The 17,290-nt window shown below is 28.5% G+C and overlaps 1 protein-coding gene and 1 long non-coding RNA gene across 2 annotated transcripts; one reads left to right on the top strand and one right to left on the bottom strand.

Moving 5' to 3' along the window:
* Positions 1–201: 201 nt before the first annotated feature.
* Positions 202–2,274, bottom strand: LOC132927572 (uncharacterized). The gene is made up of 3 exons (XR_009661768.1): positions 1,501–2,274; positions 953–1,059; positions 202–311 (listed from the first exon to the last, which is right to left on the bottom strand). It is a non-coding gene; the product is annotated as an uncharacterized LOC132927572 (long non-coding RNA).
* A 12,338-nt stretch (positions 2,275–14,612) lies between these two features.
* Positions 14,613–15,083, top strand: LOC132925600 (uncharacterized; the record flags this gene model as incomplete). Its single annotated transcript, XM_060989980.1, has 1 exon — positions 14,613–15,083. A coding segment is annotated over one exon (471 nt), but the record flags the coding sequence as incomplete, so codon positions are not given.
* Positions 15,084–17,290: the final 2,207 nt, after the last annotated feature.

Raw genomic sequence — 17,290 nt, 5'->3', positions numbered from 1 at the left:
AATTATGATTTAGTAACATTCGTCAAAATTATCATATAAACGTAGCAAAAATAAAAAGATTTATATAGCTATGGCAAATTTTAAGTTTGAAGATTACAAGCTAAATGTCTTTACCAAATTATTTATTCAGATTATTAACAAATTCTTATTTTTTAACTACTATTAAAATCAGTATGAATAACATTCATTCAGCATTTCACGTACATTGCATAAATCGATTAGTATTATCTGTATCTTGTTGTTATTTTTAACATAAAATCTTGTTAATTTCTCCAAGTGGTACGAACGCCAATAAACTGCTATACTGCTATCTAAAAATGTAGTAAGTTAAATATATATATAAGACGAATAATAACTTGTGATTTAGTGTTTAATAAGTAGTTAAAAATATGAATTGGTAATATTCGTAAAAATAATTATATAAATGATTATTTTATATTGTTTATGAAGTATCAGGTTTAATGAAACATATGAAAGATAACAATGAAAAATAAGAATAATTTTCCTAATCTAGTAGTCAAGGTTTCAAGACACTAACTTGAGAATTGATTGTTTTATAAACGGTTAAAAATATGAAATGGTAATATTCGTCAAAACTATTATACAAATATGTTATATAGTGTACTCTTTATATCAGCATAAATAAAATATAGGAAAGTTAATAACAAAAAATTATAATCATTTTCCTTAACTAGTTGTCAGAGTTTCATGACACTAACTTAAGAATTGCTTGTTTTATAAAAAGTTAAAATTATGATTTAGTAACATTCGTCAAAATTATCATATAAACGTAGCAAAAATAAAAAGATTTATATAGCTATGGCAAATTTTAAGTTTGAAGATTACAAGCTAAATGTCTTTACCAAATTATTTATTCAGATTATTAACAAATTCTTATTTTTTAACTACTATTAAATCAGTATGAATAACATTCATTCAGCATTTCACGTACATTGCATAAATCGATTAGTATTATCTGTATCTTGTTGTTATTTTTAACATAGAATCTTGTTAATTTCTCCAAGTGGTATGAACGCCAATGAACTGCTTTACTGCTATCTAAAAAAATGTTGTAAGTTAAATATATATATAAGATGAATAATAACTTGTGATTTATTGTTTAATAAGTAGTTAAAAATATGAATTGGTAATATTCGTCAAAATAATTATATAAATGATTATTTTATATTGTTTATGAAGTATCAGGTTTAATGAAACATATGAAAGATAACAATGAAAAATAAGAATAATTTTCCTAATCTAGTAGTCAAGATTTCAAGACACTTACTTGAGAATTGATTGTTTTATAAACAGTTAAAAATATGAATTGGTAATATTCGTCAAAATTATCATATAAACGTAGCAAAAATAAAAAGATTTTTATATCTATGGCAAATTTTAAGTTTGAAGATTACAAGCTAAATGTCTTTACCAAATTAATTATTCAGATTATTAACAAATTCTTATTTTTTTACTACTATTAAAATCAGTATGAATTACATTCATTCAGCATTTCACGTAGATTGCATAAATCGATTATTATTATCCGTATTTTCTTGTTATTTTTAACATAGAATCTTGTTAATTTCCACAAATGGTATGAACGCCAATGATCTGCTTTACTGCTATCTAAAAAAATGTAGTAAGTTAAATATATATATAATATATATTAATAATTATTCTTTTAAATTATTTAAAGAAGGGGGTCCCGCAAAACACAAATTATTTGTCAAGGGTTCCGTGGTCATACAAGTTTTAGAACCGCTGGCATAAAGCATAAACATTTTTAATTATATCACTGTTTTATATTAATTATTATTCAATTTTTTAATATATTTATATGCGATGTATTTATTGTTATATGAACGGCGGGGCGATAACAAACGTGAGTGGCGGGGCTATAACAAACCAGTACCAATGTATTTAATCTTTGATTGTATACACATACATTTTAATATTAGACTGTATTACGAAAGCAAAAAATTTTATTTAAATTTATTAAGGAGGGAGAGTGGACTGTATATTTTAGGTGGTTTAAATCTGACTAATTAACTTAAACGATGAGTATTAGGTGACCAGTGACAACACATGGTTTATATATACATAACAATGCACAAAACCATTTGAGTGTTTTGCAATAAAATAGCTTAAAACTAGGATTAGTAAATAAGCACGATCACATGCGATAAATCGAATAGTAATGTACATCGGAGACGACAAAATAATACAAAATAGTAGGTACGTCGAATATGGTGACGAGTAAAAATAATAACAACAAATGATATCGTGTGTACGACCTGATTACCGGGTGGTTCGATGATAACACGACGATGGTGCTGCGGGCGTTGATTGCGACACTCGCACTATCGTCGAATATGACGAAAAGGTCGACGACACCGCGTACGTACGTGCGGTGGTCGACGGTGGTATGGAGGTGTTCCAAATTGGACGACGCGGTCGTTGATCGAGGTGATCGGACGTGATACTTACGGGTGCAAGATTTATACACAAGAATAACGGAACGCGCGGACGTCCATTGTCGCGGCTCAAACGACAACCAAAGTACGCGACGGTTCGCACTGCGTAATAAACGGGCAGACGGAACACGTGGGCGCGTGAGTGAGCGGGGCTCAAAATCGGACGGGCGACGGACACGAAATACAGCTCGTGGTATCGGCACAGACGGCCGTGACTCGAATCGCGGGCACAAGCACGTGCGCGATGAGTCGGTGAGCACAGGGGCTCGGGGGATTAGTCAATACGGCTGGTTACCGACGAAATAACACTACGTCGGGTGGTTAGCGAGCCAAAAACACAACGTTCGCGAACGCGGCACGGAGATTAGCTCGGATGAGCAAAAAACACAAAAACCAAACGCGAATAATGGCGGATTGACGGCGACAGGGCACCGGATGGTGAACCCGTTCCGTAGACGGTAGGAGGACGACAAAAGACCGGTGACGGGGCACCGCTGACTGACAGCTTGGTCGCGGCGATATGGGGGGGGCCCTAAGGTTGGACGCTCCGCGCCGGCTGACAATATTACGGCACATTATCGTTGCGACATGACCGCGCGAAATTTAAAATAAAACTTGTATCCAACAACTTTGTAATGTATACTAAATAAATAATTTAAATGAATAAATCTAACCTGAAAATAACTAAAATTAAAATAAACTTTTCACGAGATTTTTGAGTTCTGTATCTGGTACAAATTAATTATATATATTATATTATATTATATTATATTATTATATATTATTTTATTATTATACAAAAGTATGTTTATAATTCAGTAGTTATATAAACAAAATAAAAGTCATATAATATAATATTATACGTCTTATTTACTTTGTTTACTGTTAGATTTTAGTACACTTTGACTTAAGGCCCATAAGGCCATAACCGGTAATGCTTAGATTAATAGATTATAATATAAATATTAGAAAAAAAAATATTATATTATTAATAAAACACATTTACTATTAATACTACGACGATTATTAATTATACATAATATATTATAATATAATATTATTAATAGTATTATATAATATTTACTATAAAATATGCGCAACATAGCAAATTTTACATTCACAAATATGATTATAACCATATTGATTTCTCAAAGTAGAGTGAAATGAATAATGATCTATTATAGAATTTAAAGTAAAGAACATATTATCTAGGGCATCTCATAAGCGTTTTAATATATTTTTATTTTTAAGTGAGTTATGAGTTTTTTAAGATATATAAACAATTTACAATTTTAAAATACTCATAACTCGCTTTAAAATAAAAATATAATAAAACGCTCATGAGATGCCTTAGATAATATTCTTAACTTTAAATTCTATAATAGGTTATTTTACTCTAATTTGAGAAATTAATATGGTTATAGTCATTTTTGTGAACGTAAAATTCGCTATGTTGGTTAAAGAGAGATAACTAAATACTACGCGGCATCCTCATCTTAACTGTAAATTTGAAAGTAGGCAGTAAACAATAAAATATTACTTCATTTACTCATAAGTTCATATATTTTATAGTGATTTGAGTCTTGTAAGTTTACGTTGTAAAATTTTACCGGTAAATTCGGTGACTATTTTTTGTCATGTGCTTTATAAAAGTTATATACCTATATAATGTAAATGATAATATTATATAATATTTCATTAAATCAATAAATTACATACCTTTGATACAATTGCGTTTTAGGCTTCTTTTTAGTCGGTAAAGGTACATCTATAGGAGATGGATAAAACCGATAAACAATAAATACTGTATACGATCTCGAATCTCGTGCACAACAAACATGAAGCATTGAGCAAACTAATAAACGAATGCTTATAGTTTTTATAAAATAAAATAATAGGTTTTGACAATATTTTATTTTAATTTACAACTATAACAATATTACTATGAAATGGACAGTCGTCAAAATTAAGTTTTTCGGGAAATATTGACTTTTTAATAATTTACCAATAACGACGTTTGACTTAATTTTACTAAAAATATAATTTATCAAGAGATATTATATATATATAAGTATATAATATATATTTATAAATGTTACATTATAACGATAATTAATATATTATTATTAATATTTATTAGCTTAAATATTTTGTAAGTACCTGCTTAACTATTAAATTTTTACTGAAATAAAGATATTGATAAATATAATAGGATATAACCGATTTTTAAATCCACCTTTCGGCATAACTAAATTACTAAGACGTCATATCATACTGTTTGGCGTTTATGTATATATTCTAATGAATGTATTGTAATACTAAATAAATAATTGAAATGCATAAATCTAACCTGAAAATAACTAAAATTAAAATAAACTTTTCACGAGATGTTTGAGTTCTGTTACATATTTGGTTCAAATTATTATTTTATTATTACGTTAATAATTCAGAAATTATATTTAAAAAATAAGTTATATATTTTATTATAGGTTTTATTTACTTTGTTTACTGTTAGATTTTAGTACACTTTGACTTAAGGCCCATAACCGGTAATGCTTAGATTAATAGATTATAATATAAATATTAGCAAAAAAAATATTATATTATTAATAAAACACATTTACTATTAATACTACGACGATTATTAATTAAATAAATTAAATATAATATAGTGTATTTCGTATAAATAATTGACAAAAGACGAGTGGATTTAGAAATGAAACGAATTGAAAATATATTTGTTTGGGTTGTTGTAGCCGACCCGCCAAACAAAGATTATTTTTCTCCAAAGCCGGATATCGTACAATTGCTACAGGAAGGATAATCGATTATAATATATCAGGCACCGGCAACCCACATGCGGCACTTGGAACTGTTTGCTGTGGCCCTCCATACATATTTCGTGGTGTTTAAAATTTCAATTTTATATCTTAAATTGATATAAATTTAATTTAATCGTGACTATATAATATATGGTAAGCGGTCACTTTGTACGGTCCATTGTTTAAACTGCATAACGCGGACACTTTGTACTATTATATACATAAAGTATATATTAATCTAAATAGTTATGTATATAGTTATATACTTAAGTGTTAAGTGTATATTATGTAAATTATTAAAATGTAATAATTAAATACTTATAAAATAAGTAAATTTATTAAAAACGTTATTAAATATAGTACATTACTATCAGACAAAATAATCAGTTTAAATCAATTAAAAATGTGTACAATATTAATATAAATGAAAAATAATATCGAAAAAATAATCTACGTCAAAAACGTGATATGATAAATAAACTGCATATTTTACAATTTTTTACTGCATAGAAATCCTAGCCCTAGGACTAATGATCTTCGTTTTTTATAATAATAATTTTATCGTCGTCGTCATCGTCGTTGGGCGGGTGGCACGGGCACCGAGTTTGCGGCCGCCGACTATAAGAGGACCTTACGGCGGTACCGGCTGCGCGGGCGGCCCGTCCGCCGCCGAGACCCGGAGCGCGCTCCGGCCCACTCTCGGTCAAGGTCGCCAAAACGGCCCAGCCCAGAGTACGCGTCATAAAACCGCGCAGGTGAGCGCCGTCTGCGTTGATCGTTTACGGCGGCGCGGCGTGCACGTACCGGCGGCGTAAATCAGGCGGCCAACTTCACAGCCGCCAAGCGGTTGGCGTTCCGTCGTTCACCGCCGCCCTATATTATATTATTATTATTTTCATACGGCGGCGCGTCGTGGACGAACGATAATAATAATAATAGTAATAAATATAAACATCAATTCCCGTAGCGGTAGCGGCGATCCGCGATAGAGTGCAGCACGTGAAGGATGTAATTCCAACGCGAAAATAATCTCTCTCTCACTCTCTCTCTTTTTTTTCATTTTTATAATACGATTTTTTCGTACGGCCGGATAACAAACGTCGTCTAGATTTTTTAAATTGCCGACACGGACTGTTACAATCGCACATTACAGTACGTAGGTATTCGTTTAAAAAAACCAATCGTTGGCGTTTTTTTCCTAGTTTTTTTTTATTAAGTTACCCGCAAGTATAAGATAATTTAGCATAATTACAACATCGTTGTTCGGCGTCCATTTGGGTTGGTTTATATATAGAATAATATTTTATTCCATACAATTATAGACACTAGGCAGGTATATATTATTAATTTCCTAGTAGTTGAAGGTATTTAAAATAAATGTTGATGAAGATTTATTATTATTTCAATCCAGAGTTAATTTGGTACTATTTGAAAAACCATTATTGATACCTAATAATAGCATTTCTAAACAGGTAAATACTATTTTTTTTCCAATTAGTTATAGTTAGGTACCATTTAATATTTCCTGTAAATACTTGTAATAATATTTTAGAAATTGCCATTGTCAGACATCTTTAACTTATATATTATTTAAATTTATACATAAATATAATCCTATTTATAAATCCAAAAATTATAATAAAACTATTTAGGTAATGTTCAATACAAGAAGTAACAAAACTACTCCCTTCATTTTAAATTAATCATATATAAAGAATGTTTCGTAGCATAATATGATAATTTTTATTGATAATGAAAAATAATAATTAAGAAAAAAATAAACATGCCTATATTTCTTTGTACCTATATTAATACAATTTGAATGAAAAAAATATATATCACTAGAAGAACATAAATACAGATTGCAGGAATTAATACTGATTGGAATATAGTATTAATTTTGTAAACTTCAAAGCTTGTAATATATACTAGTAACAAACAAGTTTATTTACTTTTTGCTCACGATTTAAGCATAAATCTTGAGTTTTTTAGAAGAGAAATTAATAGAAATTATATATGGTATTTATATGATATACAAAAATACCCAATTTTTTTAAATTTACTTCATTAGGATAAAAGCAATGCTCGTCCAATGGAATCTGGTGATGATACGGACGAATGCGAACGATATAGTTGTGATGATATTTTGAATAGTATATTACCTGCACCTAGAAAATATTAAGTGGATGGTAATACGTTTCGTCAATGTATATCCAATAAACCAGCTACAGAATTAAATGTAAAAAAACTCAGTGAGAATTTTGATACATATTTGAGACAATTTAATGCCAAAGAAGTTGAGATTTGCCCGATTCAGCAGGAATTATACGACCAATGTTTCAGTAAGTTTGAAATACCTGAGATATACCTATATGGCCTATATATAAGACCTTGGAGAAGCCAGTAGATGGAATAGAATAATACGCATAGACAAATTTTTTTTCTTTTTTGTAGAAAGGGGAGGGGTACAACAAATCGATGCCGAACAATTTATTAAATTAAACGTTAATACTTAGCGTATTATTAAACGTACGTAAATATTATTTTTTTACATTAGATAGCTTAAATTTAGAAACATTTGGAATTATGTAAAGACAAAGATTACGTTTAATGATTTTGTATTTTTTATTTATTTGTTTAACCATTATAAAGTATGTTATTGTGTAAAAATTTTTGAATTATAAAAAACATTAAATAGAATCTACTAAAAAAAAAAAAAAATAATTAAAAATCCTTAAGAAGTGTGCGGTTTACGAAAACAAATCATTTCGTATTAACAAAAGAGTGAGAGGACGAGATACACATATTAAACGTATTTACAATATGTATTATAATTTATTATGTACCTTTCTTATATCGCCAGTGTTAGCCTATATGACTTCCTAGTTCCTTGATTCTTTTAAGTGTTTTGGTTTATAATATTATACATCTTTATGCATTCTATATAATATACATTAAAAATAGATATTATCAGAGCGATTTCATCGTAATTATATATTTATATATTTATTAGCCCTGTGCACTTTGGTTCTCGTAAAAAATCTGTGTTAAATTTGATTATGTACCTGATAATAACATTTAGCGTAGTTCGTGAAGATAAATAATTTTTTTGGTTTTATGATTTGGCGCATAGATGATATTTAACTTAACATAGCTGTCCCGCTCATCATTGGATTTATTAAAAGTATGAACCAAAAACAACGCAAAAGTTTTGTGCTATTATACTACATCAGATATGTAGTTATCAGATATCATACAGATATCTAGTTGACTCCTAATGGAGTGATAATAAATGTATAACTGGCACCAAACATTTCAAATATAATGTACCAACATAAGGTTGCAATTTCGAAGTCAAAGGATTCAATTTTTCTTTCTCATTTATAGGGGGAAAAAAGTTCAAGCATTCAGCGTACAAACACTACAAACGTATAATCAATGCACGCGAATTTTTCCATAACAAATTTAATATCTATTTTGAGTCTCCGGCCTCCGCATAGTATGTTATTAATACATAAACATATAAATTTATTGAAGTCTTAAAACTAATTGAAACCGAGACTGTAATATTAATACAAAGTTCTAATAAGCCTAAACCATATGAACAATTGTCGAGTACAAATTAGAAACTAAAAAACTGAATGAAAATAAAATATCAAAATATAGACTAAAAAATTAAACCTAAGCAATGTTATAAATATTTTTAACCATTTTATTATCATATATTTATTTTATTTAGTATTAAAAATGTATTAAGTAGGTACTACCACTTGTTTTGTATTGACTTATTATAATCAAATTACCATTTTTTTTATTATTATTGTTTTTAATATAATTGGGTAACTATTATTTGTATATACTATGATAGTATATAAAACCTATACCTAAGACTGATATTATTATTATTTTTATCAGTCCATTTTTGGAAGTTTACTGTATAGGACCCACAAAAACATTAAAATTTCATTATAGGAGTTTTCTTAATCAGGTATACATATTAATACAATATTATACTCATAATCATGTAAAGCTATAGCAATATAACATCCTAAAATTCGACGACTAATTGCTTATGTCAACAGAGTCGATATATGTGCGGTCGATTATATTGATTATTTTTATTATTATGATTAACGTGATTTCTTAAATATTTTCCACTTTTCAGGAATAAGATAGAACATAGAAGAAAGACTTATTTTTGATTATCATAATATGGTATCACAAATAATACATTATCATTAATCTATATCTATGTAGATGTACGTACCTCGTCGCAGAGACGACGTCTTTGTTAACATTCTGCATGTATAGGCGCCAATCGACATAATATATTATTACAATTTTTATAACAACAATAAGTGGTGTGTGTCTTCTAATGTATTTTTCCGGTCAATCTTTAAATCGCATGCCCTTAAATGGTGAAAAAAAAATGTACATTCAATTTTGACTATATATAGTGCAGAAATGACTTCGTTTATTATACATTATAAGTGTAGTTCGATGTGTACCACTAAACCTACCAATATTGTAACAATAGTGGAATTATAATGCACCACTTGGTCATGGAGGATATATTTCGGATAGGCATTCTTTTCTCACCAAACACGACCGCCGGTCTCTACTGCGCGTTAAAATGTTTGTGTATTATATGTTTTTATGTGAAGAATACAGGCGTCCGCTGTATATAATGTCCATACACATAACCTTGGTGTTTGGCCTATTCACAACAGTCTTGAAATGTGTTTCGCTTGTTATAGGAAACCCGCGCATAATGATTGTGGTGTGGGGTGGTGTTTTTCACAGTTGGCGCCATGCAGTGGCGCCCACCCCTATTACTAGGTGTAGCGGTCGCTACACCTTGAAAATAAGGGGAGGGTGGGTACTAGGTAATGGGTATAATAACATAAAATAATTAACTTGAAATATGTTCATTATTAATTATTTTTATAAAATAATGATAATGTTATTGTATTTTGTTCATGCTTTATATTTCGTAAACTGTTTGAAGTAAACAGTAAACCACCTATACTGTATACTATTTACATAACACTCGAAAATAAATTTTTATTTTGAAGGTTTTAATGAATTTAAAAAATATAATGCCTGTTACATATTGGTATGAATGTATATTGGTATATCTCTTTAAAAATTAATACACCTTATTCTGACAAAACACAGATTATATTGGTTGGTACCTTAATATTTACTAATATTATCAATTAAAATAATATGATAAAATGTATAAAATAATATTATTTTGACTTTTGAGTTTAAAAGGGGGTGGGTGGGTGGGTGGGTAAAATTATTTCTTGCTACACCTGAAAAATATATCTTGGGCGCACTGGCGCCATGTGTGTTCAAAAGAAAAATAAATTTATACGCTAACAATATACATACATAATATACAACACTAATAATATCATCTACGACAGAGTTTTTCGTTAGAATATCGAATTCCTATATTTTATAATTTTATATTTTATCTAATACCGGATACTGGTGTATCTGGCATCTGTTTACGAGTATGATTTTGAATAAATTTTATGTAAAGCATACGATTTGGAACAATTTCACTACGTTTATCAAAAAACGAAAAATTATTAAAATGTGTGACAAGATGGTGCGATTCAAGCTATTAAACGTTATCGATAGTTTTTATTTATTCCTGTACGAAATAGGTACGCACCTATTCTAATTAGGTACTTAATATTAAGATTTAGGACAAAACCACTCAAAAATATTTTTTATCAAGAGATGAAAATAGAAATACCATTATAAAAAAATATTAATTTTATTTATATATTATTTTATTCTAGTATTTTTTTATATTATTTTATATATTTATATACCTATTATTATTAATATAATTTTTTTTTTTATTAAAATTTTCACAACTATTTAGCAAGCCATAGTTAATAAAAAAAAAAATACACAATACACATGATGTCATAATTTCTTTTCCACCATATACTCAGTACACAGTACACTTTAATACGTGAATATTACAATTGTCAGTTATAACTCAAGTAAATAATTTATTCTTTTAGACTTATTTAACAATTTATGGTATACAATAATAAATTATAATATTATCTTATTCATTGTGTTTGCTTTGTACACAATAAGCGCAAATTAAAATATTATTATTATTATTTCCATTATCCTAATATTATTATCAACTTATTATTTATCACATTATTAAAATTGTGCGTTCATCGGCGAGTGCATGTCTGGGGTTTCGTGGGTATGCTCAGTCACAGAACACGGTACCGAACGCGTATGGTCAGTTACAGAACACGGCACCGGCTGCCTGCAGGTAATAATAAGACGAAGGTCGAGAGCAATACGTGAGATTCGAACATTTTCTTGGTTTTATAGAAAAATAACCACCGTAACTCACTGCAGGCGACGAGTGACGACCCATCTCAATATAAATTTCCTACAGTTGTAGTTTCATTTCTAAAACGACCCGTCAGTCATCAATTCTTAAGAGGGCCGTGCGGCACTGTATAAAACATTGAAAGCAACAATAACATTTAAAATGCAATACGTATAAGAGGTATAGTACAAAATATACCACCCACAATGAAGACGGTCACACATTCTATAAGCAGAAACTATTCAGAGGTCGATTTATTTTACTTATCGCTGTACAGGGTAGAATAAAGGAACGAGAAACACAAAGAAGGCGACAAGATCTTGCAGTGCACGTGTGTCGTCTACTATTATATATAAATATATGCTACAGGGGATGAAAATTTCCGCCTTTACTGTGTACTGCGTCAATTTTCTTCAAAAAACATATTGTCTGTGGAAATAATATTTCGGCACGTCGTAGAATGAATATTGTTAAGTATAGGACCTACCTACCATTTTAAAAAGTATCAATAATAACGCACGTCGTGCGATGTTAACCGTCAATACATCTTTTTATTGTAAAAGGTAAAATACAAAAGTGTCATTTGAAAGTACATTTTACTAATTATTACTAACTATTATTATTATTATACGTATTATTGTTGTAGTTGGCGGGGCTACAAAACATCGGGCGCCAAGATTCTGTCGGAATACTGCACCATACAATATATAATGTACATGAAGTGTTTCTATACCTACCTACCTACTGGAATAAAAGGATGACTTTTTTTGTATTTCTGTGGTAGTGATATTGTGATATAGTAATTAATACCATACTAAAAATTTTACTACAAGTCTTATATATTTGCACATAAGTAAAACTAAAAACGTTTATAAATACACGTAATTATTATAATATTGGTCCTGCGAAGTAATTTGAGCCAGTTCTATTGTAGTTTTCTGTACATTAGTATATTTAATTTCTCAATTAGATATCCTGAATCCGTGCATGTCTATAAGATCCATCGATATTAAACTTCCTTGTTATAAATTCAAAAATAATTCAAATATTGAATTTATACATGATATCTTATATTATTTTATTTTGTATTATAAAGTATTAGTGACGTGGATTTTAAACAAAAATGTCGGTAATTTTCCAAATATATGATAAAATTGATAAATTTTAATTAAAATTAATTTTATATTGTACCTATTGAATTTTTTCACAATATTATGAAAAGAAGGCAAGAGAAATATAAAAAAAGGCATTATAGTGTTTAATCCCTTCATTAAAAATAACAATTAATAATTATAGCTTTGGCTGTCGTTCAGAACCGCACACGTTCAGAAAAAGTTCGTCGTTCAAAACCGCACACCTATAATACCTTAATCCCGCATATTTTCCCCAAATCAAACTGTTCAGTACCGCAGCCATTGATATAATATACTTATAAATAATGTATAAAATAACATTATATGGTTTGGTATCGCACACCAGTTAATCATGTTTAATCAAGATCAAAAAATCATAAAAATAAAACTTTCGAGATTATACAGAAAAGTCAGTTCTATTTCAATATCAAAAAAAAAAAATATCGTCGTATATAATGTCGTAAATAATAAATGTGTTTGATTAATAATATAATTTTTTTTTTTAATATTTATATTATACTCGTAATATTAATATATTAATCTAAGCATTATAGGTTAAGTGCCTTAGGTCAAAGTGTACCAAAGTCTAAAACTAAACAAAGTAAATAAGGCCTATCGCCTATAATAAAATATATTACTTTTATTTTTTTTAATACAATTTCTGAATTATAAACATAAGTTGGTATAAAAATAAAATAATAATTTGAACCAAATATGTAACAGAGCTCAAACATATCGTGAAAAGTTTATTTTAATTTTAAATATTTTCAGGTTAGATTTATGCATTTAAATTATTTATTTAGTATTACAATACATTCATTAGAATATATACATAAACGGTATGATATGACGTTTTAGTAATATAGTTATGCCGAAAGGTGGATTCAAAAATCGGTTATTATATCCTTATCTTTATCAACATCTTCATTTTCAGTAAAAATTTAATAGTTAAGCAGGTACTTACAAAATATTTAAACTAATAAATATTAATAATAATATATTAATTATCGTTATAATGTAACATTCATAAATTTATATTATATACTTATATTTATATATATATATAATACCTCTTGATAAATAATATTTTTAGTAAAATTAAGTCAAACGTCAAACGTCGTTATTGGTAAATTATTAAAAAGTCAATATTTCCCGAAAAACTAAATTTTGACGACTGTCCATTTCGTAGTAATATTGTTATAGTTTGTAAATTAAATGAAATATTGTCAAAACCTATTATTTTATTTTATAAAAATTATAAGCATTCGTTTATTAGTGTGCTCAATGCTTCATGTTTGTTGTGCACGAGATTCGAGATCATATATACAGTATTTATTGTTTATCGGGTTTATCCATCTCCTATAGATGTACCTTTACCGACTAAAAAGAAGCCTAAAGCGCAATTGTATCAAAGGTATGTAATTTATTGATTTAATGAAATATTATATAATATTATCATTTATAATTTAAAGGTATATAACTTTTATAAAGCACATGACAAAAATACAAATGTCGATTTATTAGGATAACATGCTTTTGTTTATTAATATGAAAAATAATGATAAAAACCGATATTATTGAGGACCAATGAGAGATGGTGAACTACACTGTTGAAAGGAAACGCACGGGGTGGTGCGTAGAAATTAAGTTGTCATTATACCAGTGGCGTATTTAGGGGGGGGCAAGGGGGGCAATTGCCCCGGGCAGCACTTTTTTGGGGGCAGCAAATTTAACTGGGAACTTTTTTTTTAATAGATTGAAATAAAATGATAATAAAAATGTTTGTTATTTTTTAAAAATTAATACTTCATTTGGATTTTTGTTTAACATTACTGAGTTGTCAGTATTAGAAGTAAGACAAAAAGCTGAAGTGTTACAAAAACAATATCCTCAAGATCTGGATATATCGTTTATGAATGAATGTATTCATTTTCGTAGTTACTTAAAAGACTTACCAGAAAGCGTAACAACAAAATCGGTGCTTTATTTATGTAAAGTCTTGAAAGATGATAATTTACATGATATTTACCCATACGTTAATATTGCATTGCGAATGTTTTTGTGTGTTCCTGCGTCAAATACTTCAGCCGAGCGTTCATTTAGTACTCTTAAAAGAGTTAAAACATACCTTAGATCTTCTATGAGTGATAATCGTTTAAACTCTTTGGCGATTCTAAATATTGAATCACAGTTGACAAATTCATTAAACTATGATAAAATAATTGAAGATCTTGCAAGATCAAATGCGCGACGAAAAAAATTAATTGAATGATGTTTGTAAACATATTATGAGAATAAATTAATAAATTTTACAATTGGCTTTAATTTTTTTGTTATCATGGGTACTACTAAGAAAACCTACGATATTCAACATTCTAGGACACTCGATAGATTTTTATACTACATGATACTATTGATACAGCATATCACATGTATTGTAAGTTTTTTTAGGGTAAGAAAAATTGCTACTATAAAAAAAACTGTGAGAGAAAAAAGGGCATTAAAAAAATGTGTACCCGGGGCAGCAAAATTCTAAATACGCCACTGCATTATACTTATCTTTTTTGTCATGATTTTTAAGTTTTAACACATAATATAACATTTTATGCAGATAGTATAGATGTATAATATTTGAACATAACTACTAGGTATTCATTTCTCTGTGTATTATATAAATAAAATACTGCATAATTTATGATAATAATATTTGTATAGTTATTATATTTTGACTTTGCACATTTTCGTATAAGTATTTTACTTTTTACCTATCTAAATGACCGGAAAATACAATTTTAATGGTAAGTGTAACCCATTTCATTTTAGCAAAACATTTTGTTGGCTCTCGTTCTTCATTAAATAATTCGAATCTAAATTTATAGCAATAATCTATCCAGATTATCAGAAATTAAATATATAATTACCTATATCTATAATAAATATAAATGATAAAAGTAACCTAATTAGATAGGTACCCTACACTATAAAAATAGTTTTACTAAGACTGTAAACATACCTATATTATACTTCATTAGGATTTAGAAATAAGTCGGTATACAAAAGAAGGTTGGCCGGGAGAAAAGTTATTAAATTCTGAATATCAATAATATTATAAAAGACGGGAAGAATTATCGTTAGTAAATGACTGTTTGATATTAGGTAATCGTGTGGTAATTCCTAAGTCATTAAGAGAGGACGTATTGGTGTTATTACATAAAAACCATCCGGGTATTGTTCGTTTGAAAATGCTTGCAAGGTCGTATGTATGGTGGCCTAATATCGATTCTGATATAGACAAATTTATTAAGACTTGTACGGAATGCCAATGTAATCAAAATGATAAGAAAGTTAGTGAAAAAGTGTATATACCTACCATGGGAAAATCCATCAGATTCTTGGAAAAGAGTACAAATAGATTTTTTAGAAATAAATCAATTTAAATTATTAATTATTGTCGACAGTTTTAGCAAATGGATTGAGTGTTTTGCAATGGGAAGTACAACGGCTACATAAGTAATTGAAGTGCTAGAAAATTGTTTTTGTCGTTTTGGTTCGCCAGAGATATTGGTGCCCGATAACGGTCCACCGTTTGGTGCAAATGAATTTAAAGAATACTGTGAGAAAAATTGTATAAAATTAGTACATACGCCGCCTTACAATCCTGAGTCAAATGGGTAGGCAGAGCGAAGGGTGCAAATGATAAAAAAATTATTAATAAAGAGTTTGTGTGTAAAGAGAGATGTAAAAAGAATACAATCAAAAATTAATAATATTTTAGTATCATATCGTAACACACCAACAACAACCACAGGTTGTAGTCCGTCAGAATTAATAATTAATTTTAAACCAAAAAAAACCATTTGTCCGTATTAAAAACACCAAATATTGTAGAAAAGAATAAAAATATTAATGTTACTAAGTACGAAATAAATGATAAAGTTCTTGTTCGAAATAATTCAAAAGGGCAGAAATGGTTAACTGGACGTATAATGAAAATGATAGGAACATGCAGCTATTTGGTTCGGGTTGGAAAAAAAATCAGATTAATGCATGTCAATAAATTAAAAAAGAATTATTTAAATGACACGGTACACCCAGGGGAACTAGAGTGAAGTACTGGTGTCAAAAAAAAAAAAAATTTGTATTATCTATTTAAGTTATATGTGTAATGTATAAAATTGTAAATGTTGAATTATTATTATTATTATTTTATAAATTGTATACATTTTGTATAAGTTAATTTATTGTACTAAAATTATATTAGAAGGGAAAGATGTTATGTATGAATATATAAAATATATTATATTGTACAACAATAATAATATGCTATCGATGTGCACGATATATTGTTATCAGAGATTACATGTATAATATGTAAATATAACATTATTATGTGTTCCGCCGTCGTGCGTTAATAATAAATAAAGCAGTCGTACTTTATCAATGCGTGTGATATGTGCCCTCGGATCCCCAGTAGAATAC

Source organism: Rhopalosiphum padi, chromosome 3 (assembly GCF_020882245.1).
Source record: "Rhopalosiphum padi isolate XX-2018 chromosome 3, ASM2088224v1, whole genome shotgun sequence".
Classification (NCBI taxonomy): Eukaryota; Metazoa; Arthropoda; class Insecta; order Hemiptera; family Aphididae; genus Rhopalosiphum; species Rhopalosiphum padi.
The sequence above is the reverse complement of the archived record's forward strand: the minus strand, read 5'-3'. Positions and strand labels throughout refer to the sequence as shown.